This window comes from Somniosus microcephalus, chromosome 9, assembly GCF_052327205.1.
Source record: "Somniosus microcephalus isolate GS21.2 chromosome 9, FLI_Smic_1.0, whole genome shotgun sequence".
In the NCBI taxonomy this organism is placed as follows: domain Eukaryota; kingdom Metazoa; phylum Chordata; class Chondrichthyes; order Squaliformes; family Somniosidae; genus Somniosus; species Somniosus microcephalus.
Window position 1 is genome coordinate 180,688,420 of NC_140995.1, and position 27,795 is coordinate 180,716,214.

Below are 27,795 nucleotides of genomic sequence, written 5' to 3' on the forward strand. Positions count from 1 at the left end.
CCAGTGTCTGCTTCCACATAACAAAAGTGAAATCAGTAGACATGTCCTTCCCACAAGGAAATCAAAGCTTTAGAGTGGCGAAGGGACATTTATAAGGCTGCATTTACACTACAATGGTCATCAGTGAGAACATAGGAACAGGAGAAGGCCATTCAACCCCTCAAGCCTGTTCCGCCATTCAATTATTTCATGGCTGATCTGTATATTAACTCCGTCTACCCGCCTCGGTTCCGTAATCTTAAATACCCTTGCCTAACAAAAATCTATCAATCTCCGTTTTGAAATTTTCAATTGACCCCCAGCCTCACCAGCTTTTTGGAGAAGAGAGTTCTAGAATTCCACCACCCATTGTGTGAAGAAGTGCTTCCTGATATCACCCTTGAATGACCTAGGTTGTGCTCCCTTGTTCGGAAGTGGTTTTACTTTGAGCTTAAAGCTTTGTAGTGCAATTCTGGAATCAGAACGTGAGCGGAGTGATGATCCATCCTCCAGGCCCGTACTCCAGATTTACACTATAACTTTAGCATTGGTGCAAAGTGAAACTGTTATCATTGTTGTGTAAATGCATCTCAAATGGTCCAATTCTGGCAGAAAATGATTTATTTGGAGGCATATCCTCCTTTGGAAACCGTATCCTCCCTTGGAATTGCTAGTAGGACCTGTGCTGTGCTCAGTTGATTATTATCCCAACTCATCACAGTCCCTGAACTTACCACAAACACACACATGCGCGCGCATACACACACAGGCCATGTACAATCTATCTTTTAATGGACTGTATTCCATCCATTCATTTTCAGAGGGGAAGTGTTGAGTAAATGTCCCTTGCTCAACAGTCATCAAGTAAAATTGCAGAATATTCATCTATCCTTTAAGCCGCTATTTGGAGAAAGGAAAGGGGGAGAGGGGGAAGGGGAGAAAGGAAATACTAAATGTTGCATTTGCTGAAGTTACAAACAACATTCCATTTGCTCTGACAAGAACTGAACAGTTCACATAAAAGACACTACTTCGGAAGCATGGCCATGACCACTTCAGATAAACATGGTCCATTGCTGGTTGACGTACAGTACTTTAAACTGTTTCCCCCCCCCCCCCCCCCCAGTCAGCAGGTAACGATTACCTTATCAATAACTGTAGCCAAGTGGTCGGTGCAGGAAAGAGACTGAAACAGCTCAATACAGAGCAGCGAGGAAACTGCGTGGGGCAGCATTCGGTGTATAGTGATTGGAGACGTGGCAATTCCAAAAACCAGCACCAGTGGGAGTTGCTGGATGTAGTTACTGAAATATTAATAAAAACAAGCAGAATTAATGATGGCTTCCAAGTAAGATGGACCACATTCATACCCCTGTCTGGAAATCACATCATTGTCGACCTGAATAGACCTACAATCTATATTCCAACCTATTTCTTTCCACAAAAACTGTATTCACTTGCTTCGAGTATACAAGACAAAATAAAACCACACATTTAAAGTTTACATTGGACACAGCACTTTTCCACACAGAGGGTAGTAGAAATCTGGAACTCTCTCCCAAAGGGCTGTGGGTGTGGAGTCAGTTGAAGCTCTCAAGACCGAGATCGACAGATTTTTGTTAGGTAAGGGGATCAAGGGATGTGGAGCAAAAGCGGATAAATGGGGTTGAGGTGCAGATCAGTCATGACCTAACTGAATGACGGAATAGGGTAGTGCCCGAATGGCCTACTCCTGTTCCTATGATCCCGATTTGCATAGTAAAGCAGCCTTCCACCCGTTTCAGACGGACAGGCTGCTCGCCCATTTACAGGCCCACTGGAATATAACATCAGACAGGCCCTGGGTGTCAATGGGTCGGACGAGGTGGCCCCTCCCCCTGATTTTCAACTCCTGCCACAAAATGGATGCCCGTGAGTTGAATTTCTCCTCCTAGGAGTGTATTGGACCCTTCAGTCTCTCTCTTTCTCTGTGCTTTCCCCAGTGTGTGAAGTTCAGGTACTTGAACTACTTTTTAAGCTATTTATTTTTCCAGGTTCACTTGGTCCCATCATTGCTCACTACCAAATCCATTCAGATTGTACTCTCCATGACAAATTTGAACAGCAATTAATTTTCAGACTTCTTTTCCCTCAAAAGTAATGTTTTCTAGGTTACTCAGTTACACTAACACTAGAATTTAACCCGCTCTTCAAATTCCTTACAACCACCAACATAAAAGGAGTTCTGTAATCTGCTATTACCTGCTGATGATTATGAAGTCCTGCAGCACTTTGGGTAGGAAGCTCTCAAGGTCTTTGAAGATGATGACAATGGGAGGGGACTGTTCTTGCCCAAGAGAAGAGGATTTCCTCTTTTTAGTTGGGCTGTTTGAGGTAGATTTCTGCATCAGAACAAAGTATGTCTAAATTAATCCCATTTAAGTAAAACCAAGCTGATATTCATGAGGTAGGTTTTGTTAATTTAAAAAAACATTCACTGCAGGAACACCAATAAAATCCTCTTCCTCCAATTAGAAAAGAAAAGTAATTAAAAGTTATGCCGTGCCACAGAATGGCAACCCCAAATTCCTGATCTAGGAATGCTAGGCTGCTCCGTCAAGCAGAGGGCAACTATTCACCATGGAGCAGGGGGAGAATGGGGGAAGATGGAACAACAAGGAAGAGCAGAAGAGCAAAATCAGAAGGAGAGTTGTCCTAGGCTACCTCTGTGGTTGAGAGAGGCCTGGGAGCTGGTCAGCTGCCCTCCTAGCAACCACTAATGCAATGCAAGAGCAGAGCAAATAGGGAGAAATATTTGATATGATTTTAAAAACTTTGAAAATGAATACAAATTATAAATAAAGACTTGAAAGACTTGCATTTATATAGCCCCTTTCACCACCTCAGGACATCCCAAAGTGCTTTACAACCAATTGAATGATTTTGAAGTGTTGTGACTATTGCACTGTAGGAAATGCAGCAGTCAAGTTGTGCACACTAAGTGCCCACAAACAGCAATGAGATAATGGCCCAGAAATTCGGGTCGGGGGCTTCCCGCGGGTGTACGCCCCCGACCTGCACTTACCTTGCGCACCGGCAGTTGAGCTGTAGGGCCCCGTGGAATTCCGCTCCGGGGCCTGGCCCAGCTGCCGGCGCGCAGTGCTTGCGTGTCCCAGGGGCGTAGTTAGTGCGATGCGTCCCCTGGGATCACGTGAGCCATGGGCAGCCAATCGGAGGAGGGAAAAGCCCATTCATAAGATTGACAGGTGGACCTGTCAAAACTTATAAATACTACGGGCCCAAAATAGCAGTAAACCTTCAAATAATTTTTTTTTTTTTTTTAAATCACACTTTTTAAATAAACTATAAATTACATTAAACAACTATTTTAAACAATAATTTAAATTTTTGAAAAAAATAATTTTATATTATAACGGGGCTAAAAATAAACTTACCTTGCTTCAAAGTATTTAAAAATAATAAACCTGTGAAAAAAATGTTTTAATTTTAATTAATTGACCACTTACCTTGCAAAAAGCAGGCCTTACACCTGCTTTTTAAATGTGTAAATCCTGCAGGCTTACGATCCCGGGAAAACCTGCAAAAAAAACCTAAGTTAAAAGCGCACGCGCAGCCTCCCCTGCACACGCGTTCGACCTCTGAACCCCTTCGTTCAGAGGATCGGAAGTGCCGGTTTCCCGTGCATGCGCAGTGCATGCAGGAAACCGGCAATTCCATTGGGCCTACGGGTGAGTACCCCGTGCGTACTCACCCGGGGAGAGCCGAATTTCTGGGCCATTGACTAGATCATCTTTTTCACTGGCGTTGGTTGAGGGATAAATGTTGGCCAGGACACAGGAAGAACTCCCCGGCTCTTCTTTGAATAGTGCCATGGGATCTTTCCACTACAACAGTGACTGCACTTCAAAACCTACCTCTGTAAATCGCTTTGGGGCGTCCGGTGGTCGTGAAAGGTGCTATATAAATGCAAGTCTTTCTTTTCTTTCTTTTTACATCCACCTGAGGGGTCAGACGGGGCCTCGATATAACGTCTCGTTCAAAGTACGGCACCTCTGACTGTGCAGTACTCCCTCATAACTGCACTGAAGTGTCAGCCTAGATTATGTGCTCAAGTCTCTGGAGTGGGATCTTGAACCCACAACCTTCTGACTCAAGAGGCGAGAGTGCTACCACGGAGCCAAGGCTGATTTTTTGTAACGAGCCAGATCCTACTCAGAATTTACATATCCCGGGTAGGAACTGGCTCATCACAGAACATCTTTCTTTATTGCTATGCCATTATTTGTCTTTGGCAAAACAGTGCTGATTTGATTATGCTACTTACATTATGGTGCTCTCAGCCTCGCACAACTTGAAACAGAAAGAAAAAATTATGGAAATGTAGTTATAACCAATTAGCAAAATCAGTCAGAAATCAAAGATTAGAGAAACTGGACGACAAAAATGACAGTCGTCAGATGCTGAGGCATTACCTCAAGAATTCTGCTAGGGGCTGGAATACAGGTACACTACCCTTTATCCGAAAACCTCGGGACCAGCCGTGTTTTGGTTTTCGGAAAATTTCGGATTTCGGAAGGTATTTTATAAGACTGGGAAATTTGTCGGGGGGTGGGGGTCGGCGGGGGGGTCGGGGTCGGCGGGGGGGTCGGTCGGCGGGGGTCGGGGTCGTGCGCACGACTTACGCTGAACGAAAACACTTTCGGTTTTCAGAAGTGCGGATAAAGGATACACTATCCCTTATCCGAAAGGGTGGGGGTCGGGGGGGGGGGGTGGGGGGGAGAAAAGAATATCGGACAGGCCGCTGTATTGTTGGGTTCACTCTCCCGGTATACCTCCTTCACAACTGCCCGGCTCGGCCTGCAATCTCCTACCCAGGAGGGAACTCTGTGACCCCTCTGCCCTGCTCAGTGTAATATTTCTGCAGCGTCGGGTCATGTTTTGCGCCACTTTCGGTTTTCAGAGGTTTTCTGTTTTCGGAAGTGCGGATAAAGGCTATCCCTTATCCGAAAGGGTGGGGGTCGGGGTCGGGGGGGGGGTCGGCGGGGGTGGGGGTCGGCGGTGGTCTGGGTCGGCGGTGGGGGTCAGCGACGTGCGTACGGCTTACTCTGCCCTGCTCAGCGTAAGTCGTGCGCCACTCTGGTCTTGTCGTGCGCACGACTTACGCTGAACGAAAAAACCTTCGGTTTTTAGAGGGTTTCGGTTTTCGGAAGTTCGGATAAAGGGTAGTCTACCTGTACCAACTAGTGAAATGGAAAATGCTCTGATGCTTTTAAAGTCAAACCCTTATTAGTTGCTTGGGTAGTCTTTATGTGTTTGGAAAAAAAAAATTTAAATTCGTTTTTATGGGATGTGGACGTCGCTGGCAAGGCCAGCATTTATTGCCCATGAGAAGGTGGTGGTGAGCCACCTTCTTGAACCGCTGCAGTCCGTGTGGTGAAGGTACTCCCACAGTGCTGTCAGGTAGGGAATTCCAGGATTTTGACCCAGCGATGATGAAGGAATGGCGATATACTTCTAAGTCAGGATGGTGTGCGACTTGGAGGGCAACTTGGAGGTGGTGGAGCTCCCATGCGTCTGCTGCCCTTGTCCTTCTAGGTGGAAGAGGTCGCGGGTTTGGGAGGTGCTGCCAAAGAAGCCGTGGCAAGTTGCTGCAGTGCATCTTGTAGATGGTACACACTGCAGCCACGGTACGCCGGTGGTGGAGGGAGTGAATGTTTAAGGTGGTGGATGGGGTGCCAATCAAGCGGGCTGCTTTGTCCTGGATGGTGTCAAGCTTCTTGAGTGTTGTTGGAGCTGCACTCATCCAGGCAAGTGGAGAGTATTCCATCCTGACTTGTGCCTTGTAGATGGTGGAAAGGCTTCGGGGAGTCAGGAGGTGAGACACTCACCGCAGAATACCTAGCCTCTGACCTGCTCTTGTAGCCACAGTATTTATGTGGCTGGTCCAGTTAAGTCTCTGGTCAATGGTGACCCCCCAGGATCTTGATGGTGGGGGATTCGGCGATGGTAAAGCCGTTGAATGTGTCAATAACAATAAATAAAGGTGGCTGCTGTCAGTTACCTGTGTTATAGCATTGTACCATCCAGAGAGGGAGGCCATGGAGCAGTGCATTGTTCTCTGGGAGAACTCAACAGAATGTTGCACATCCTCCTCATCTTCCTCTTCGTCATTCACACTACTACCCATGAGATGCATCAGAACCTTCTGTAAAACCTGCTTCACAGCTAGACGGAAAAATAAACAAGCCCCATCAGACAGTGACTGACTCAGCTCAGACAGGATATCTTAAAGATCTTGAAGGCATATTTGATAGTATTATGAATGCCGACAGACAAGGAGAACAAATTATTCCATGCCCATTTTTTCTTGCACCGTTTCAAATTAAGTTGTCTTCAAAAAGTGTCAGGTAACACCAAAACCAGGGGACCAGCACTGCCCTTTATTGTGTTTGACAAGTCTCAAACTTTCTCCAGTTTCAGTGGCTCATTGCTCTGACAGTCCCATACAGCCGTTACGTGTCAAAAGTAGCCCCTTGCTTGCAGCGGCATTTATAAACAAAAAGACAAAAATATTTAAACACATGGAGCGGAGCAGGATTTATACAGTGGGACTGATTAAAGGAACATTGGCCCTGAAATTGCGGTCTCCCGGACGGCGTACTCTCAGAGTACGCTGTCGTAATCCATTTGACAGGCCCCGCAACTTCCGGGTTTCCGCATGTGAAGGTACACCTCGACAGATCATCCAAACTGTATGGAAGATCAGTATTGCTGGTGCAGAGTTGGGCTATTTGCCCAACAACTGCTGACAAAACTCTTACGGCTGGTAAAAGCAGGTGTAGGGCCTGCTTTCATCAGTGTAAGGATATTTATAAGTCTTAAATTAAACATTTAAAAATCAAAAATAATGCACATACACTTTAAATGAATTTATGAAAATATAGGCCCGGATTAAGAGGTTTAAAATTATTTAACAAAAAATTACATTTCTATTGAGGTTGGTGCAATGAAGGGACTTATGAATAAAATTGAAATTCAGTGCATTTATATTTATTAGAATTATGTACATTGTATAATTATTTGGGGATTCCATTGCATATCATTAGGGGATTCCCTTCGTAAATGTTTGCAATGGAATCCTCCTTTTGATCGGAGGACTGTGCCCACATGATCCCAGGGACGCTTCAGAACTGCCTGCGTCCCTGGGATCTGTGGGCCTTTACGCTGCTGTCCGCCTGGAGGCCCGAGACTGGAAGTCTACGCAGCCTGGACGCAGGTTTGGAAAGGTTTCGCGGGTCGGAGGCGTACTCCGGGGGCACGCCTCCGACCACAATTTCTAGCCCATTATGTTTTTAAAGCAACATTAGTAAGTCATCCTTAAAGCTAATTCGTAATAACAAACACAAGTGGAATTAGCTCGATTTTCATCGCTCCACTATTGGCACTGTGCCTTCAGCTGCCTAGGTCCGAAGCTCTGGAATTCTCTCCTTAAACATCGGCATCTCTCTCTCCTCCTTAAAACCTACCTCTTTGACCTAGCTTTTGTGACCTGTCCTAATATCTCTTTATGTGGCTTGGTGTCAAATATTGTCTGAGAACGCTCCTGAAAGGTCTTGGGATGTTTTTACTACATTAAAGGCGCTATATGAATGGAAGTTGTTGTTGGCTGTTGGTTTGGTCTTCTGGCACAAATTCTTCCTCCCCCGCCCCCCTCAAATAAGGGGTAGGGTAGCATAGTAGTTATGTTACTGGACTAGTAATCCAGAGGCCTGGACTAATGATCCAGAGACAGAAGTTCAAATCCCACCACAGCAGCTGGGGAATCTAAATTCAGTTAATTAAATAAATCTGGAATAAAAAGCTAGTGTCAGTAACAGTGACCATGAAACTATCGGATTGTCGTAAAAACCCATCTGATTCACTAATGTCCTTTAGGGAAGGAAATCTGCTGTCCTTACCCGGTCTGGCCTATACATGACTCCAGACCCACAGCAATGTGGTTGACTCTTAACTGCCCTGTGAAATGGCCTAGCAAGCCACTCAGTTGTACACAACCACCTTCTCGAGGGCAATTAGGGACGGGCAATAAATGCTGGCCTTGCCAGCGACGCCCACATCCCGAGAATGAATATAAGAAAAAAAATCTGCTTAGCTGATTCTGAACTTACAAAGGGAAATTTAAAATCAAATTATGTTTTTGTTTTGAATTTGTTGGCAGTATAAACATGAGGCAGGAGGCAGCAAATTTGAGTGCTGCACCTAGATTTCAGCACAAAACCTCAGCAGGATACCATATTAAATCTCAGTTGGCACACAACGAACAACCTAAACATGAAAAATGGACACAAGTGGCTGCAAAAAATCTAGGATTACACTCGTATTGGCTTATCTCAGGCAGAAAGTATAAACCAGGTGTTGCATCCAAGTAGACTTGTCCTTACTTGAAAACTCCTTGCCTTGCAGACAGACAACATGCGGGGTAAGCGACTGCTTCACAAGGTCTGATAAGATCCGAAATGTCATTTCATGGTCAGGCACATTCACACCTGCAAGGTAAGGGGATGAACAAGAGACAAATAGTACATTTGAAAAAAAAAAGGAGGTAGGGATGCACCACACAGTTTCGCAGAGATGGACAACAAAATGTTTTTACTCGCAGCCTATTGACTGATTCCCCCACCACCACCCATCGAAAATAACACCTCATCCCCTTGCACAGCTCTCGGTAAATTGCTCTCTAAAATAAACTAGGGAATTGATCCCTGTCGGATGAGACTGCTATACTGTGTTCTGATATAACCAGTTACAACAATGATGTCAGAAAGGGCAGAGCAGCCCTGGTGAAGGGCTGGACGCAGATCACCCACATGCCTGCGGTCTGTGCATCGCTTAGGAAGACTGAAACGCTTGGCAGATAGCAAAAGAATTCACATAGCAATAAAAGAGGCATAGAATACTTCATTAATCAGCATGTTGGAACTCGTCACGAGGGAGTACATTTTCACCCACTCACTATTTTTAGGAAAAATGTAGGCACAAGTTTAAAGTGCTGTCATTCACATCTCCTTTTCACTACAACAGTGGCGAAGAAAATATACCCGTACATTTATATTTACATGGTGACCCATCTCAGCATGAAAAAAAGTTAAGACCAAAATAAATCCTCATCCGTTCTCATTTTCCATTCTCAGAGGTGGCAGCTACGGTTTATAGAAAAGAAGAAGAAGAATGTTTAAGCTTCCATTCAATGCCAATGTCATTAAAATATCATTACACTTGTAACAGCAGCAACAAATAAAAAAGCAAATGCAAACTATTGAACTAGATGTATGAAATTTAAAATCATCCAGGCAGACAGCTGGAACCAAAATCCAGCAACCCCAAGTCCAAAGAACACAATCGAACACAGCAACAGAAAAAGGAAATACACCAGTCAGCACGTGTAGAAGAAAAGACTATTATTACTCTTCTTCAGAACTGAAACTGAAAGATAAACCAACATTTTAGCAAAAATTGGAAGGGGGTGGGGCGTGGTGGAGTGGAGGGACATCAGACAATGGGTTGTGTGACCCTGTACCCCGTTGAAGAAAAAAGCAAGAATCGGTTAGATGATATAAAGGATCATCCCAGCGAGGGAATGGAAAGACACAGAAAAAACAAAATGTGCAGATGGCCAAGATGTTGAGAGACACACCAAGGAACAAGGTGAGAAAATGGGAACAATTGAAAAATAAAGACAGCCTACAGATGCAGATACAAAATGAAAACCGGAATGCTGAAAGCAGACAATGGGTATGTAATGTCCAACACGGAGGAAAAAGAAACAGGCCAACAGCAAGGGCACAGCCCAAACTCATCGCCAGAATCGTGCTCAACAAAGGGTCTACAACCGGAACGTCAACCGCCTTCGTCACCTCCTCCCCCATGTCCCAGGCACCAACGGCCCACCACACCTTGCTGTAAAAAAAAATAGGGAGGAGTATACCTAAAGTCGGAAGCTAAAAGTCGACGCTCAGACCCAAAGGGCTGCAGGGTGCCCCAGAGAATGATGGATTTGTTCCTGAAATTTGGTTTGAACTGGGCTGAAACAGTGTAGGAGGCCAAGGACTGGGAAGTCAGAGTGGTTATAGGGATAAGGGGGTTGAATTATGGCAAATCCCAGGAAGCTCAGGGTCACACTTGTGGACAGGATGAAGGTGTTTGGCAAAGCAGTCACCAAATCTGCATTTGGTCTCTCCAAATGTAGTGGAGATTGCACAGTGAGCAGCAAATACTAGAGAGGTGGAAGCTGCCTCACATGGTAGGAGTGTTTGGGGCCCTGGACAGTGGTGAGGTAGGAGGTGAATGGGCATAAGTTGCACTTGCCAACGTTGACCAGCAAACTGCCATGCGAAGGCAACTGGATGTTGGGTGGTGAAAGAGTGAACAAGGGTATTGCAGAGGGACTGGTCCCACCACACTGGTCTCAGCTGTACAAGGGGGGGGGGGGGGGGGAGGAGGATGATCGAGAAAGCAATAGTGGTTGGGGATTTGATAGTTAGGGGAACAGACAGGTGTTTCTGCGGCCGCAGACGTGATTCCAGGGTGGTAAGTTGCCTCCCTGGTGCCAGGGTCAAGGGATGTCACCGAGCGGCTGCAGAACATTCTGAAGGGGGAGGGTGAACAGCCAGAGGTCGTGGTCCATATCGGTATCAACGACATAGGTAGAAAGAGGGATGAGGTCCCGCAGGCAGATTTCAGGGAGCTAGGAAAGAGATTAAAAAGCAGTACCTCAAAGCTAGTAATCTCCAGATTACTCCCGGTCCCACGAGCTAGTGAGTATAGAAATAGGAGGATAGAACAGATGAACGCGTGGCTGGAGAGATGGTGCAGGAGGGAGGGCTTTAGATTCCTAGGACACTGGGACCGGTTCTAGGGAAGGTGGGAGCTGTACAGGCTGGACGGGTTGCACCTCAACAGAGCTGGGACCAATGTCCTCGCTGGGGGGGGGGGGGGCGGTGGGGGGGGGGGGGTTGTGGCGGGGTTTGCTGGTGCTGTTGGGGAAGGATTAAACTAATTTGGCAAGGGGATGGGCACCAGGATGTAGCATTAGAAAGGAGAAACAAGATGCACAAACGATTGGGAGAGACAGATAGCACTAGAGTAAGAAATAGCATGGTATTAGGTGGGGTCAGACTAAGAGAAAATACAAGAATGTTTAAGATAGGTTTACAGTGCGTGTGTGTGAACACACGAAGTGTGATAAATAAGGTTGGTGAGCTGCAGGCGCAAATAGACACATGGGAATATGATGTCGTGGCGATAACGGAGACCTGGTTCAAAAAAGGGCAGGATTGGGTACTAAATATTCCTGGATATAAGGTGTTCGGGAAAGATAGGGTAGGGAAGGAAAGAAAGGAGATGGGCTGGCAGTATTGATTAAGGAGAATATTACAGTGCTGGAGAGAGAGGATGTCCTGGAGGGGTCAAGGACAGAATCTATTTGGTTAGAGTTGAGAAATAATAGAGGTGCCATTACACTACTAGGTGTATTCTATAGGCCGCCAACTAGTGGGGAGGATATAGAGGAGCAAATTTGCAGGGAAATTACAGAGAGGTGCACGAACTATAGAGTAGTGATAATGGGGGACTTCAGCTATCCTAATAGAGACTGGGATAGTAATAGTGTAAAGGGCAGGAAGTGGGAAGAATTTCTGAAGTGTGTTCAGTACGTTTCCAGCCCAGCGAGGAAGGGACCAAAATGGAGACCTACGCATGGAGGCAGAGGGCATGGCTGAGGTACTAAATGAGTACTTTGTATCTGTCTTTACCAAGGAAGAAGATGCTGCCAAAGTCATAGTGAAAAAGGAGGTAGTTGACATACTGGATGGGATAAAAATTGATAAGGAGCAGGTACTAGAAAGGCTGGCTGTACTTAAAGTAGATACATCACTAGTACCGGATAGGATGTATCCTAGGATACTGAGGGAAGTAAAGGTGGAAATTGCAGAGGTACTGGCCATAATCTTCCAATCCTCCTTGGATATGGGGATGGTGCCTGAGGGCTGCAGAATTGCAAATGCTACACCCTTGTTCAAAAAAGGGTGCAAGGATAAACCCTGCAACTACAGACCAGTCAGTTTAACCTCGGTAGTGGGGAAGCTTTTAGAAATGATAATCCGGGACAAAATTAACAGTCACTTGGACAAGTGTGGATTAACTAAGGAAAGCCAGCACGGATTTGTTAAAGGCAAATTGTGTTTAACTAACTTGATTTGAGTTTTTTGATGAGGTAACAGAGAGGGTTGATGAAGGCAATGCGGCTGATGTGGTGTACATGGACTTCCAAAAGGCGTTCAACAAAGTGCCACATAATAGGCTTGCCAGCAAAGTTGAAGCCCATGGAATAAAAGGGACAGTGGCAGCATGGATACGAAATTGGCTAAGTGACAGGAAACAGAGAGTAGCGCTAACGGTTGTTTTTCGGACTGGAGGAATGTATACAATGGTGTTCTCCAGGGGTCAGTACTAGGACCACTGCTTTTCTTGATATATATTAATGACTTAGGCTTGGGTGTACAGGGCACAATTTCAAAATTTGCAGATGACACAAAACTTGGAAGTATAGTGAACAGTGAGGAGGATAGTGATAGACTTCAAGAAGACATAAGACATGCTGGTGGAATGGGCGGACACGTGGCAGATGAAATTTAACACAGAAAAGTGTGAAGTGATACATTTTGGTCGGAAGAACAAGGAAAAACAATATAAACTAAAGGGTACAATTCTAAAGGGGGTGCAGGAACAGAGAGACCTGGGGGTATATGTGCACAAATCGTTGAATGTGGCAGGGCAGGTTGAGAAAGCGATTAAAAAAGCATACGGGTTCCTGGGCTTCGTAAATAGAGGCATAGAGTACAAAAGCAAGGAAGTTATGATGAACCTTTATAAAACACTGGTTCGGCCTCCACTGGAGTATTGTGTCCAATTCTGGGCACCGCACTTTAGGAAGAATGTGAAGGCCTTAGAGAGGGTGCAGAAAAGTTTTACAAGAATGGTTCCTGGGGTGAGGGACTTCATGGAAAGACTGGAGAAGCTGGGGTTGTTCTCCTTAGAGCAGAAAAGGTTGAGAGGAGGTATGTTAGAGGTGCTCAAAATCATGAGGGGTCTAGACAGAGTAGATAGAGAGAAACTGTTCCCACTGGCGGAAGGGTCGCGAACCAGAGGACACAGATTTAAGGTGATTGGCAGAAGAATCATAGGCGACATGAGGAAAAACTTTTTTTACGCAGCGAGTGGTTAGGATCTGGAATTCACTGCTTGGGGGGCGACGGGGGAGGGGCGGATGATGTGCATGGCAGTGGGATCATATTGTAAATGGTGGTAAAGTTTACCTGGCAAATGCGGAGGCTGGTGAGATGGAAGATGAGGGGGAATCTGCCATTATTACGTAAGCAGGGAAAGGGGCGAGTGCAGAGGCACGGATAATAAGACAGATACAGTCAAGACATTTTCGAAGCTTTGGTGGTGAAATTGGAAGAAATGTATGGAACCTTTACAGGAAGCAGAGTGGGAAGAACCAAAAGTAGTTGTTGGAATCAGTGGGCTTTTTCTGGCAGCCCACTGCCAGAGATGTAGATAAAGAAGTTCAGAAAGGGAAGAGTCAGAGGTGGACCGAAAGAAGGGAGGCAAGGTTGAAAACTGGAAGCATAACTAGTGAAATTCTCAAGATCAAAGTAAAAGCTAGAAATAGCACCAACACAATTTTTAATATAATAGAGGAACAGATCATGAAGGGGCCTGCATAGGATTGGACCAAAGAGTGTTCCACATATCCTACAAAAGGACAGGCATAGATGGGACGTATGCCAGTCCCCATAGTGACACCTTTTACCTGGTGGAAGTGGGTGGGTTAAAAGAGTTGTTTAAGGCGAGCACAGATTCAGCCAGGTGGAGGAGGGTAGTGGTCGATGAAGATTGCTTGGCCCGCTGTTCAGGAAATAAAAATATAGCACACCCTATTTCAAAAAAGTCTAGCTCAACTGTTTTTAAGCACTTAGTTTAACATTTGATCATAGTCTCACCCAAAACATGAACCTGTATATCTCCTTCAGGTGTTAACTGGCACAGTTATCTCAGATTTCCAGCATGTGCGTTTTTTCCTTTTTATCTTTACTTTATTTATAAATCTAGTCCCGTCTGTTGAAGTCAGAACTCGATGTACTTACCTAGAACAAGTGCTGCTGTGGGAATCTCACTGCACCGCAGCCGATAGCTCCAATCATTTACTTGTGGATGAAGTTGAGTGTGGGATTTTTGAATAAATGATAATAAACCATCAAACATTTTCTCATTTAAATTATCTTGCAATCTCTGTAATAAAAATCACAAAATAGAATGTCTCAAAGTAACAGATTCATCTCAAAACACACCAGGCTATTCACATCAAAAGACAGAGAAACTGCCCCAGCAACAAAAAATACCTTCAAATTAACCTCAGGACACAGGTGGCTGTAATTTCCGCAGGGCTTCTCAATCTCCTGTTGTAATTCCGGTGGGAACCCCAGGGAAATGGCACAAGCAGCCACTAATGCAGTTTCCTCAGAGGTTTCCGCAGAAGTTATAGTGAGGGAATTGGGAGAACTCGGGAAATTCGATCCCTGGATATCGCCAAGAGCAAATAGCCTCAGCATGTTCCGGCAATTAGACCTCTTGGCCTTAAAACAACAGGCCAAGTTAGACACAGCTGGACCATTAGCAGCGGAATAACGCACTGTGCATAACATGGCATGTTCCTGTCATTGTAGAACAGTGCACCCTACCTAAGCAAGGCTACAGATCCCCAACTACTTGGTAATTTAAGTTTTCAATTGATCGTTTTTAAAATACAAAATGGCACATTCTGGTATTGAATCAGTTTTGCGTCTATTCAGAGTAAATGCTTTGTGTTTTTACACTACTTGAGTTTTTCATCATGCAACATTTTTTATTCAATAGTTTGATTGTATTTCACAGGAAGTATGGGTGCTACACACAAGATGAAAATTAGTTCATAAAACAAAATCAATCTAAACTGTTGCATCCATGGCTGTAACAGACCCAATTTCACAGGTTCTGCAGCTTTGGGTATTTGAGAACTGTAACAAGACAAGGCAAGATTTCAGTTTTGCAGTTACCTCACCAGGCAGGATGCCAAGGCCCGTCGATCTTTTTTTAAAAACTGTCTCGTTCAAACAGCAAGAATCTATGTTGCTGAGCGTGAGTAAAGCTTACAGTGTTTTCAACATTACGGAGCTTCAGCAGTTCATATACACAGCTAGTGTTGACTGTGGCCTGAAGATGATCACAGCCTAGATAGTGGCTGTGAGAATATGGCTTCTGCCAGGCATCATTAATCATTAATTCATTCAGAGTTAAAGAGTGAGCTGGGCTGAGGAAAAAAGGTGTAGATTTGTGCACAGGGATTAAACTGGCAGCAAAGCTTTGAACCAAACACCAAAACTGTATTATAAGCAAACAAAGCTTAAAGCAATGAAGATTTGATAAAACTAGCTTTACCAATTCAAACAAAAAATAGAAGAATTAATGGACAGTGTATTCTACTGAACTGGCATATACTCCTAAATGATAAGAGCATAGCCTAGAAAATGGATCGCACTGCACCCATTTAACAGGCATAAAGTGGGGGCCTAAGGATCCAACATGGCGATGGCATGCGAGCACTCAATCCACGCCAGAAGTGCGCTGCCCACAATATTGGTAATGGCTCCTCAATAGGCCTCCAAAGCGCATGCCTGAAACAAGCGTTAGGCTCTTTGCAAATGCAATTAGGGAGCTTAATGCCACTCTGAGGCCCCTTTGCAAAACTGGATTGCTCATGACCCAAGCATGTGCCGTGTATGGTGCGAGCAGTTTCTTCAGGCGACTGGCAGCCAAACCAGTGGTCCTTAACGGGACACATCATATCGATTTCAAACTCCTCTTTCTTGTATACAATTTCCCCCTTTCCCTTGTTCTATTCTTCCTCTGCAACCACTTCTAACGCTACGACCCAGCTCACACCCTCTGTTCTTCTGATTCTGGACTACTGTGCCTCGACCTCCCTCTGCTCCGCCACTGGTGGCACAGCCTTCAACCATCACAACCCTATGCTCTGAAATTCTCTTCCAAACACCTTCACTGTACACATTTCTCCCCATCTTCAAAAGCCATTGTTTCAACCACCTCATTTAACTTTGTGTCACTTCCTGCTCAGTGTCTGATCTGCCTATCATATGTGAAGCACCTTGGAACGTGGTGCTATGTTAAAGGAGCTATATAGGTACAGTGTGGGAGCAGACAATTTGGGGTCGATTTTCATAAAGCTGTCGGGAAGGAGGCGGGACTTCAACTTTCGGGTTTTAGTCCTGCCTACATCGACGTCCGGCCAATCCCGCGATTTTCCCTTGATTGACCTTGTTGAGCCCGCCCAGCGGGCTCAGCAGGCCAATTAAGGGCCACCCGGCAACAGGTGACGTCACAGACTGAAATTTCATCTGTCAAGAGTTTTTGACAGATGAAATATCAGTGTTTCACAGCTGTTTGAAGCTGTCAAACACTGACAGTCTGACTTCTAACCTGAGTCCTTCCACACAGACTCAATTAGAACTCTCACTGACACTGAAAGCTGAAGGCTGTCACTTTTGACAGATCGCAGCCGTTCAGCTTTCAGTTCCGGCTGAGTGAGGGACTCCCGAAACCTAGAGGAAGAAAGGCTGTTAAGGTAAGTACAGGTAATTTAAACTTCTTTACACACTTTAGACACACCAAACACACTTACCTTTACACTCATGCACCCATCACTCCCCTGAACACTGACATCGCGACCCCTCCAAGTCCTTCAACCTGACGGCCCACCTGCTCTAACCTGGCGTGGTTTGGAGCCGTCGGCAATCTCACACGACACCCCTCAAAATAGGGATTAGGCTAAAAACTGCCTGTTAACTACCTGTTAACAGGCAGTTAATTGGCACTAATCCCTTCCCGCCTCAGGTCAGCGGGTCCCAGTGCGGGGCGGGTACCCGCCTCCTCTGAAACTTACGTGGAGGCGGGTTTTGGGCGGGATGGTGTCGGGACCCCCGAATTCGGGATTTCCCCCCCCCCCCACGCCTGAAGGCTCCAGGAAAATCTACCCCTTTGTGTGTAATGTTCCCTGATGTGACATCCAATGCAATTATGTACAGGAATGGTGGATTGGGGGTATTGCTCCTCATTTTTGATGCCATTAAAGTATCACAAGACATCAGGGGAGTTCTACACAAAATATCTGTCAACAGGTTGCTACTATTTAAAGTGCAAGGGACAGGCTCGTGGCACCAATATGTACACAGCCCTCCCTTTAGGATAGGTAGGATTATAAAGCAGCTCTGAAGTAAATCCGTCCCTTTAATGATTAAGCATGTCCTCCCATCTCTCCCTCTTCCTTACATTAAGAGCAAACTTAACAAACTGCATGTCTACAATAAAAAATGTTGAAATTAGCTGATTAATCTGCACCAAATTAGGTTGCCAGCACATTTAAATTCAGTGATCCTGGGCTGCATTTATTTAGACAGAAGCACAGCAAAGATCCAGTGAAGTAGAGGATGTTTAAGTGGAAAAGTGCAATTTCCTGATTATATAAATCAATTAATGACACCTGCTGCTGAATTAATTCCAGCCCTCATGCATTATTCAAATCTAAGCCAGACTCCTATAGTAGAGCTTACCTCGGTTTCCTCTTTCATCTGTTGCCATAGTGACTCATAGGTACTAAATCGCAACCTGTCATTCTCTGAAACAGCATTGCCTTTATTAAAGAAGTCAGCTGTAATATAGAAAGCAGAGCATATATTTGGTCAGACTAAACAACACTTATACACAAATATCTCAACTGCTCAATAAGCCACAGTTCTGATCAACCATCCAACCATTAAAAGCTCTACGCAAGGTGTGAGAAAAATATTTGGAAATATTTTAAAATGTGTAACTCCAATGCAACCCTCCCCATTTTCTTTACCTATTCCGTAGATACTACCTTTACCCAATACAGCCAAAAGGTCCAATCCAGGCACTTATTGTGGGGTGAGCCAGGACAGATTTTAGTGATGTTCAGCACAACCTCACATGGTAATGTTTTACAGCAACGTAAGTGGATAAATGATTTAACTGCCATTCTCACTAAAACTCAATGTATGACATCAGACAGCTGAGAACTGTTCTAACTCAACATCAGATAGAAATAACATTTGATACATGGGACATATATATATTTCATTGATGAAAACTCTTAAGTATCTGCTGTACCAGTTACCCCTGTAGGTGGCGCTGTGATAGGTATTATCAATGTTAAAAGGAGTCACACATTTTATAGTTAGAGTATATTACCCATTGATTTGTTTTTTAATTCCTTGATTAAAATTTCTTCTTGAAGGTTTCAGCCTCTCCCAAAAGTCTGGACACGGACTTGATATTTTTGCCCAGAGCTGCGAGTTGAATTTAGATTGTGCAGTCTGTCATGTGCCTAGTCACCCAGCTATCTTTGGGATATTTTTTCTTCACCTGCTAGTAAGAGGACAAATTGCCAAAACAAGAGAGTTTTTAAACCAAAAATAGTCTGCCTGTGAGGGAATTAGAAAAAAATAAGTGTTTGGATTGCAAACCGGTTGTAGCTTTTATTTTGTGTTTTATAAACTTAAAAAAGGAGAATTTAACTGAAGGGAAGAGAGAGATACAAATAGTAATGCAGGCGGAAAAAGTAGAATTTTGAAAGCAAAAAAAGCTTGGTAAGAGTAGGGGAGAGAGAAGATAGTAGGGAAGGGTGAGGGGGTGTCATTGTGGGGAGCGGGTGGGAGTGGTGTGGAGTGGATGAAGGGTTAAGAATGAGGTGATTGGCAGTGGAGCAAGGGGGAGAGGAAGATAGCGGGGTTGAGAGTATTATTCAAAGAGGAAGAGGTGGGGCAGTGATGGGAGTAAGTGTGATAGGGAGGGGAATGGTTAGTGGATTAGATTCACTCCACGTGATATCAAGAAACGGCTGAGTGCACTGAATACAGTAAAGACTATGGGCCCCGACAACATCCCGGCTATCGTGCTGAAGACTTGTGCTCCAGAACTAGCCGCGCCTCTAGCCAAGCTGTTCCAGTACAGCTATAACACTGGCATCTATCCGACAATGTGGAAAACTGCCCAGGTATGTCTTGTCCACAAAAAGCAGGACAAATCCAATCCGGCCAATTACCGCCCCATCAGTCTACTTTCAATCATCAGCAAAGTGATGGAAGGTGTTGTCGACAGTGCTATCGAGCAGCACTTACTCACCAATAACTTGCTCACTGATGCCCAGTTTGGGTTCCGCCAAGACAACTTGGCTCCAGACCTCATTACAGCCTTGGTCCAAACATGGACAAAGGAGCTGAATTCCAGAGGTGAGGCAAGAGTGACTGCCCTAGACATCAAGGCAGCATTTGACCAAGTGTGGCATCAAGGAGCCCTAGTAAAACTGAAGTCAATGAGAATCGGGGGGGGGTGGGGGGAACTCTCCACTGGCTGGAGTCATACCTAGCACAAAGGAAGATGGTTGTGGTGGTTCAAGGTCAATCATCACAGCCCCAGGAGTTACTCCGGGCAGTGTCCTAGGCCCAACCATCTTCAGCTGCTTCATCAATGACCTTCCCTCCAACATAAGGTCAGAAATGGGGATGTTCGCTGATGACTGCACAGTGTTCAGCGCCATTCACAACTCCTCAGATAATGAAGCAGTCCATGCCCGCATGCAACAAGACCTGGACGACGTTCAGGCTTGGGCTGATAAGTAGCAGGTAACATTCGCGCCACACAAGTGCCAGGCAATAACTATCTCCAACAAGTGAGAGTCTAACCACCTCCCCTTGACATACAACGGCATTACCATCACCGAATCGCCCACCATCAACATCCTGGGGGTCACCACTGACCAGAAACTTAACTGGACCAGCCACATACTGTGGCAACAAGAGCAGGTCAGAGGCTAGGTATTCTGCGGTGAGTGTCTCACCTCCTGACTCCCCAAAGCCTTTCCACCATCTACAAGGCACAAGTAAGGAGTGTGATGGAATACTCTCCACTTGCCTGGATGAGTGCAGCTCCAACAACACTCAAGAAGCTCGACACCATCCAGGACAAAGCACCCCGTTTGATTGGCACCCCATCCACCACCTTAAACATTCACTCCCTCCACCACCGGCGTACCGTGGCTGCAGTGTGTACCATCTACAAGATGCACTGCAGCAACTCACCAAGGCTTCTTCGGCAGCACCTTCCAAACCCAGGACCTCTTCCACCTAGAAGGACAAGGGCAGCAGGTGCATGGGAACACCACCACCTCCAAGTTCCCCTCCAAATCACACACCATCCTGACTTGGAAGTATATCGCCGATCCTTCATTATCGCTGGGTCAAAATCCTGGAACTCCCTCCCTAACAGCACTGTGGGAGTACCATCACCACACGGACTGCAGCGGTTCAAGAAGGCGGCTCACCACCACCTTCTCAAGGGCAACTAGGGATGGGCAATAAATGCTGGCCTTGCTGGCGATGCCCACATCCCATAAACAAAAAAAGGGAGTGGAATGGTTAGTGGATGGACAGTGGGAAGATGAAGGGATGGGGGCGTGATGAGGTGAATGATTGGGGAAGGCAGCCACTGAGGGCCACATTTTCCCCACAATCCCCATCCCAAATGCAGTCTGCAGCCACTGGTGGCTGCTTTCCCCACCACACCTCACCATGCCACCCACCATCTCCCACCCAAAAGGAAAGAAGAAAAAGACAGAGAGAGAGGGAGAGGCAGAAGAGGACAGACAGAGGCCGCGGATTTAATAGCGCTCAGGGCGGGTTTGGAGGTGGGTCTGCTGTCAAAATAGCAAAGATTGACAGTGGGTAGGAAACCCGGTCAACCCGCCTCCACGCAAGTCTCCCAGGTGCCGGGTCTGTCAGCGGAGAACTGACCCGACACCAAGTGGTGGGGGAGACAATTCAGCTTGTTAAGAGCCAATTTAAGAGTATTTTGAAGCTTACTTCTAATTTTACCTTCTCCCCCACGGGATACCTGCTGTTCGGGGAACACGCCAGCTCAACCTGGCATGTTTTGAGTCTGCTCTGATGTTTGTGAAAAGCTGACAGCTGCAGTGTGGTGTCAAGGATGCCATGTTGCAGATGGTGAGTTTCAGAGCACAGAAAATGTTGGTTACTGCATTTTTAATACATATAGAGATTTCTTTAGCTTACAAGTTTTTATATCCAACTGTATGTTCAGTGCCACCTCATTGGGAGAACGTCTCTCACCAGTGACAGATCGCTTCTGTCATCTCACCTGCAGCTGCCATCTATTCCAGCAACATCAGAGCCAATGAAACAATCAGACCTTGGTCCTCCGAATCCTTCCACAATCAGCCCCAACACCAACATCACCAACCTTCTCCGCCATCACCTGATGCTGCACTAGACACAGGACATCAGCCCCTGACAACATTGCTGCCCAGGAGGCCAGCGATGGCATCACCATGGCCAGATTTTCTTCACTTGACGCTGTTAACCCTGGCTGCCACATGATGCGCCAGGTTGACACCATTCCACACCAGCACCGTGAAGCATCCCTTTAATGTCCAAGCCATTCCTTGCACACGCATCACTATAGTGGGGGGGGGGGGGGGGGAAGTTATGTCTCAACATTCACTGAACTCAGTAAGACACTTCTCAAGGTGTGCACAGATCTATCCAATAAGGGGTAGTGTTAGAAAAATAGATTTCACTGTATGACAACACATTACCAGAAACTTCACACGGACATTGGCCAAACCTCTCAAGTGCCTACCCTTGTGTGTTGTTAGTTGGTATGCTTGCAGTAGGGTGAGGGTGAGTGTGAGGGGTGGCTACTGAGATGGGGAAGTGATAATGTAGATAGAGAGGGATGGGTGGAGGTGCAAGGTAAGTTGGTGTGAGTAAAGATGTGCAGGAGAAGGGTATGGAAGGCAGAGTGATGGGGATGTGATGAGTGGCACAGCAGGGTGAGTTTGAGTGTGGCTTTGCAGTAACATTTCGTGATCCACTGAGATCATTGAAAGGTTGGTGCCACTGCAGCCAGAGACCCCGGACGACATCCCTACTTTTGCCCTGCTGTGCAATGTGCAACCAGGCTGCGTTGGTGTCCCTTCCGCCCTTGGAAGGGAACCTCCCTGCGTGCTGTGACTCCCTCCATAGGCATATGGAGGGAGTCATTGGAGAGCCTGGATGCAAGCGCTCACCTTTGTGCAGTGCTCGTCAGTGTTTGCAGCATCTCAGTGCTGTCAAACACTGACAGAACAACTGTCAAACTCCATGTGGACCTGGTCCCTTCAAATAACGTCATCAGACCTGCTTCCTGTTAATTGGCCGGTCAGTCAAGGGCAAATCACGTCTACAGAGCGGCTGCAGCTGGGAGCAGGATTAGAACCAGGAAACCTCCATTAAATTCGCGGCCAGAGAAGGAAAAAGGAGAGTTAAAGGGAGAGAAGGAGCAAAGAAAGACAGAAGCTGATGAGGAGATACAGAATCAGCAACGCAGAGACAGGCAAGAGAGTGATCATATTCTCCAAAGCCATGGGAGATCAACTAACTTTATTAAGAGAATTATGTAAAATGGTGCAAAAAATCTCACATCAGAATATCTCAAGGGGAATTAGGGATGGGTAATAAATGCTGGCCTTGCCAGCAATGCTCACATTTCATGAACGAATAAAAGAAAAAATCTTTAAAGTGCAAGATTAAACCGGCCGTTGTTATATTCTGAAATTTTCAGGTAGACAAAGTTTCAAAATTGCCATTGATAATCACTGAAGTAAACATTTGCATTTTAAAATATAAATTACAACATAAGGATCAGTACCGGCAATAAGATACCGAATCTTCAGGATATTTTAGTGATCTTCTTTTGGACAGTTTATTTGATTTCTTTAAGACACGGGGCAGACAATTTCCACGGATGAATTTTAAATGGTGACAGTTTTAACCTATTAAATACTTCAAATAAATTATACATTTTCTTCCTTCAATTTCTTAATCTTCATTTATCCCCCCCCCCCTGCCCACTTCATATTTTTCCTTTTCTTCCTCCTGTGGGAAACACATTTTAGGGAACATGGATGTGAATCACATCATTCCAGTGCTCCCTTCCTCCTACCAAGCAAAGCTCAGAGATTTGACTCCAATAAACTGGGCATAAAAGTTAGCATACAGGACGACAGATTAACAGTTGGGGACTCTTCAAATACGAGTTGAATAGAGTAGAAAAGAGGTATATTTCTATAAGCCAAAAAGGGGGGTACATCAAAGGAAAGGGTTTTGTGAATAAATAGATGTTAAAACTAAACTTTAAAGAAAGTTAACTGGTACAACTAGAGCTAACAATACTAAAGGAAGTCATGAAGAATATAAGAAAGCGTAGTGGGAAGATAAAAAGAGAGATTGGAAAAGCCAGAGGGGACTAGGAAAAGGACTAGTACATAGGAACAGGAATAGGCCATTCAGCCCCTAGAGGCTGTTCCACCATTAGACTATCAGATAATGTAAAAATAAATATTAGAGGACTTTTATAAACATAGTAAGAGAATAATGAGAGAAGGTAGGATCACTCAGGGATGAAGGAATGACAGAGATATATAAATATATATTTTATGCCAGTTTTTTTTTAAAAAGACGGTGGAAGTGAGAATTAGGGTGTAATGGAGGAGCAAGTGGAACAGTTGTTAAAGATAACTTGTATGAGGATTTAGTTCTGAAAAAATTAGCAAAACTCGAGATAGATAAATCACTGGGCCCTGAAGGCATGCACACTGGGCTACTGAAAGAAGTCAGAAAGCAGATAGCAGAGGCTAGAACCACAATAGTTGGTGATGGTAGTTGTGAAAGGGAGAGAGACTGTAACGGAACAGAGGAAATAAATTTGTCCCAAAGCGCTTTACAGCCAATGAAGTACTTTGGAAGTGTAGTCACTGTTGGAATGTAGGAAACGTAGAAAGTCAAATTGTTGCAAATAACAAAACTAATTTGGACAGCCTTAATTTGTGCACGAAGGAGGAGGAATGTCTTCACCCAGAGAGTGGTGAACCTGTGGAACTCTCTACCACAGAAGGCGGTGGAGGCCAGTTCATTAAATATATTCAAGAAGGAGTTGGAAATATTTCTTAAGGCTAAAGGGATCAAGGGGTATGGGGAGAAAGCAGGGACCGGGTACTGAGTTTAGAAGATCAGCCATGATCGCATTGAATGGCGGAGCAGGCTCGAGGGGCCGAATGGCCTACTCCTGCTCCTATCTTCTATGTTCTATGTTTCTATGGGACGGCCCAAGATTGTGAAAGGCGCTATATAAATGCAAGTTCTTCTTTCTTTCTTTGTTCATATTTACAGTGGGCAAGATCAATTGTCCTGAATAAAATGTAGGCGGGGATGGGCGGGAGGGGCGGTTTATCATTTTGCAATCTATCAAATAAAATCAACATTTTGTACTTGAAAGATTTTTGACTATTTGCAAAATAAATTAAAACATGGGAATATGTACAGCAGCACAGTAGACTGGATGTACCAACAAAGCCCTTGTACTAAGACATAGGCTCATGCACACCGTTCCCCAGGTGTGATATTTTCTCTCAGAGGAAGGATGGAGTCGCAGCCAGGCATGAAAAACCAGGAGAGCTGGTCAACACCACAGCCCCCAGCACTTATTGCAAACCTGTTTGTGCTCAGCCTCAAAATCCCACTTTATTCAATTTTATTGTGGGATGCTAATTATTTTTTAAGGTGGGGGGGGGGGGGGGAAGGAATTAAAAATATGGGGAAGAGTACACAAACAAACAGGCGATAGAAACAAAATGTGGAATGTCATTAAAAATAGCAGTGCGTTTCGTTATAAAATACAGTACTTATTTACCCAACATTGTACACATGAACTACACACAATTCCGTCTAACTAAACCAGTGGGTACGAACCTGTGGCAGATATCGTTCTCTTTTTGGAGTCTTTTGGCTTGAAAACAAAGCAACCCTGTATGGCAAAAGGAAGAAAATCAAAGTTTGCAGCAACATAATGTTACAATTCTTAACAGTGTAGAACAGCTCACTGATCTCAGGCACTAGTAACAGCAGGAGAGATGGTTAGTGCTGGGAACAGTTGCCTACCTTAATTAATTTCTTTAGTTGTAACATTCCAGAAGATTTTAATTTAAACATACTCAATTAAGTGGAAGCATCATTGGAGATTTGAGGATATATAGGTGGAGAATATATCTAGTGTGTGCAAGTGACTTGTAGGGTTGTGCTTTTCTAGTTCTGGAATATTCAGACATACATATTCCCAAATGACACACCAGACCACTATGACAAAACTATGTTTCCCCTTCCAAATTCCACCCCTCCTCCTGAAGCTACTGATTCATGGTGGGATACAGTTCCATGGGTGCCTTGCCCAGGTGGCTATTAAGTAGGGTTGCGAAGGGGTGGAAAGTTTCGGGTAAATTTCCGGAAATTTTCCACGGGAACTTTAGCTTGGGAATTTTGCCCAAAAAAGCACATGCTAGCATAATATTGTTTTTTTTTGTATTTCTTTCATTTTTTTTCCACAGGTCCTCTCTTCAAATTACTAACAGAGATGGAATCTTAATTATTAAGGAATTTCTTAATCAATATATGTTTATCTTCTTACTTGGCTTGTTTTAATAATTACAAGTTTTGTGTGTGACTGAACAAATGTGTCCTGATTGGTTGGATGAGCCATTAGCTCCCTCTATTGGTGATGTAGCGTCGTGCGTGCACAGGTCATGCTTCCATCACATGGAGCATCAGGAAAAATTTACTCACCCTGTTGCGATCGTGCTGATTGACCGCAGTTCGGCAGAGAGATGAATGCCCTTTATTTCTCTGCATAGAACAATGCCACGTTTACCGTCGGATGTGTGGGAGCATTTTACTCCAGGCATTAAAGATGGAAAGACTATGTACATGTGCAAACACTGTACAAAGCCATATGTAAAGAATGCCACAAAGATGCAGCAGCATTTATCCAAATGCAACAACTTCACTCACAGCTCACAGCAGTCAGCCCAGAGTTCCTCTGCTTCCATTCAAGAAGATGATGGTTCACATTCAGCATCAGGCTCCTTATCATCAGCAACTCCTGGCCCACTTGGAAGGTTCTTTGATACAATGGATAACCATAGCCAGAAGAATGCAAATAAGTGCCTTGCTTGAGCTGTATGTGCGACAGGCTCACCCCTCATGCTCACAGCCAGTGTGTACTGGAAGAGATTTTTCAATGTTATTTGCCCTGCATACTGTCCTCCCACCAGACATGCTGATGTAAGAAAAAGGAGACTTACCATCAAGTAACTTTAAAGTAAGCTTTAAGTAACTTATAAACACACTATATACAAGAGAGGTCTTTACCATGCCTCTGGTAGAAGCCTCTTACAATACTGAACAGACCAGTATTTATACCAGTCCAACAGGAAGTGACATATGACAGGAAGTGAGGTATGTACACAGTTCATAGTTCATAGTTCACAGTTCACAGGAAGTAATGACATAACTTCCCGGAAGTTAGCATTTTTATCACATTCTTCCCTCCTGCAGGATTAGGAGGCTGTGGTCTACCTTTTGGTCCGCAGCCGCCGAACAAGGAAGAGTCGCACCCGTTTGGATTCCCGTCGTAGAGGGTCGCTGGTCCGCTTACATGCGGTTGGCCATTGGTCAGAGTCTGTGTGGCCTGGATTGCCCTGTGAAGGGTCGGGGAGATCATGGCTTCGAGTACGAGCCCCAATAGGTTCAAAGTCGGACTGCCTCTGTTCAGAGGGAGGTGCAGAGCTGGTCTGTGGCGGATCAGTACTTTCATGCGCGGTACTGGGAGGGTCGCAACCTTGAGCACGGGGTTCTACCGGCACCAAGCTAGTTGGTGTCCGATCAGGATCCTGGAGAGGGGTACCCGATAGGTCCCAAGAGTTTCCTGGTGAAATGCCATCACCCGATGTCCCACTAGGTCCTGGTGGGCAGGGAGCCAGATCCCGTAATGATACGGTAGATTCTCGGCCGTCGGAATATCGTATGTTTGCATAGGTGGGGTTGGCATCGGTTAGTTCGACCTCGTCTACAAGAGGGTCATTTTTAGACGTCCGAACATATCTTCGGAGTAATACAGGTCCAGGAGTAGTTAGCCATGACGGGAGTGATGTCCCATGAGATGAGCGACGCTGGAATCCAAAGAACCGCTCATGAGGTGTAGTATTTGTGGCTGTAGAAAGCAGGGACCGTATAGAGTGCAATGCATCCGGAAGCACTGTTTCCCATTGCTGGTCTGGTAGGCCCCGAGATCTTAAAGCGAGACGTACGGAATTCCAGATGATACCGTTATACCTCTCTACCTGCCCATTTCCGATGGGATGGTATGGTGTTGTTTTGCTTGTAGCAATTCCCCGTTCTGAGAGGTAGTCCTTGAGTTCCCTTGACATAAAGGATGGACCCCGATCTGAGTGAATATAAGCCGGCATGCCACAGAGAGAAAATACCTGCTCAAGGCAGCAGATTACTGTGGACGCCAGCATATTGGAGCAGGGGAAGGCAAATGGAAAACGTGAATATTCGTCGATCATGGTGAGCAAATATGTGTTCCGAGTTGAAGAGGGCACTGGGCCCTTAAAATCGATGCTAAGTCGTTGCATCGGTTGGGTTGCATGTATGAGTATACCATCTGAGGGGCGGAAGAACTGAGGTTTTAATTCCGCACAAAGCCGGCATTCTGAGCATATTTTCTTTACAT

At 45.2% G+C, this 27,795-nt stretch overlaps 1 protein-coding gene across 2 annotated transcripts in view; it reads right to left on the reverse strand.

The window, feature by feature from the left end:
* orc3 (origin recognition complex, subunit 3) overlaps window positions 1-27,795 on the reverse strand; it is a 101,372-nt gene that overhangs the window by 61,421 nt on the left and 12,156 nt on the right. The window contains exons 2-8 of one of the 2 annotated variants that reach the window (XM_085997648.1): window positions 24,978-25,032; window positions 17,706-17,803; window positions 14,187-14,331; window positions 8,421-8,525; window positions 6,041-6,204; window positions 2,221-2,360; window positions 1,124-1,283 (exon numbers count right to left, since the gene is read on the reverse strand). In XM_085997648.1, coding sequence (XP_085853774.1) covers window positions 1,124-1,283; window positions 2,221-2,360; window positions 6,041-6,204; window positions 8,421-8,525; window positions 14,187-14,331; window positions 17,706-17,803; window positions 24,978-25,032 — 867 coding nt within the window. The remainder of the gene's footprint in view (window positions 1-1,123; window positions 1,284-2,220; window positions 2,361-6,040; window positions 6,205-8,420; window positions 8,526-14,186; window positions 14,332-17,705; window positions 17,804-24,977; window positions 25,033-27,795) is intronic. The other variant, XM_085997649.1, reaches the window with a different exon arrangement.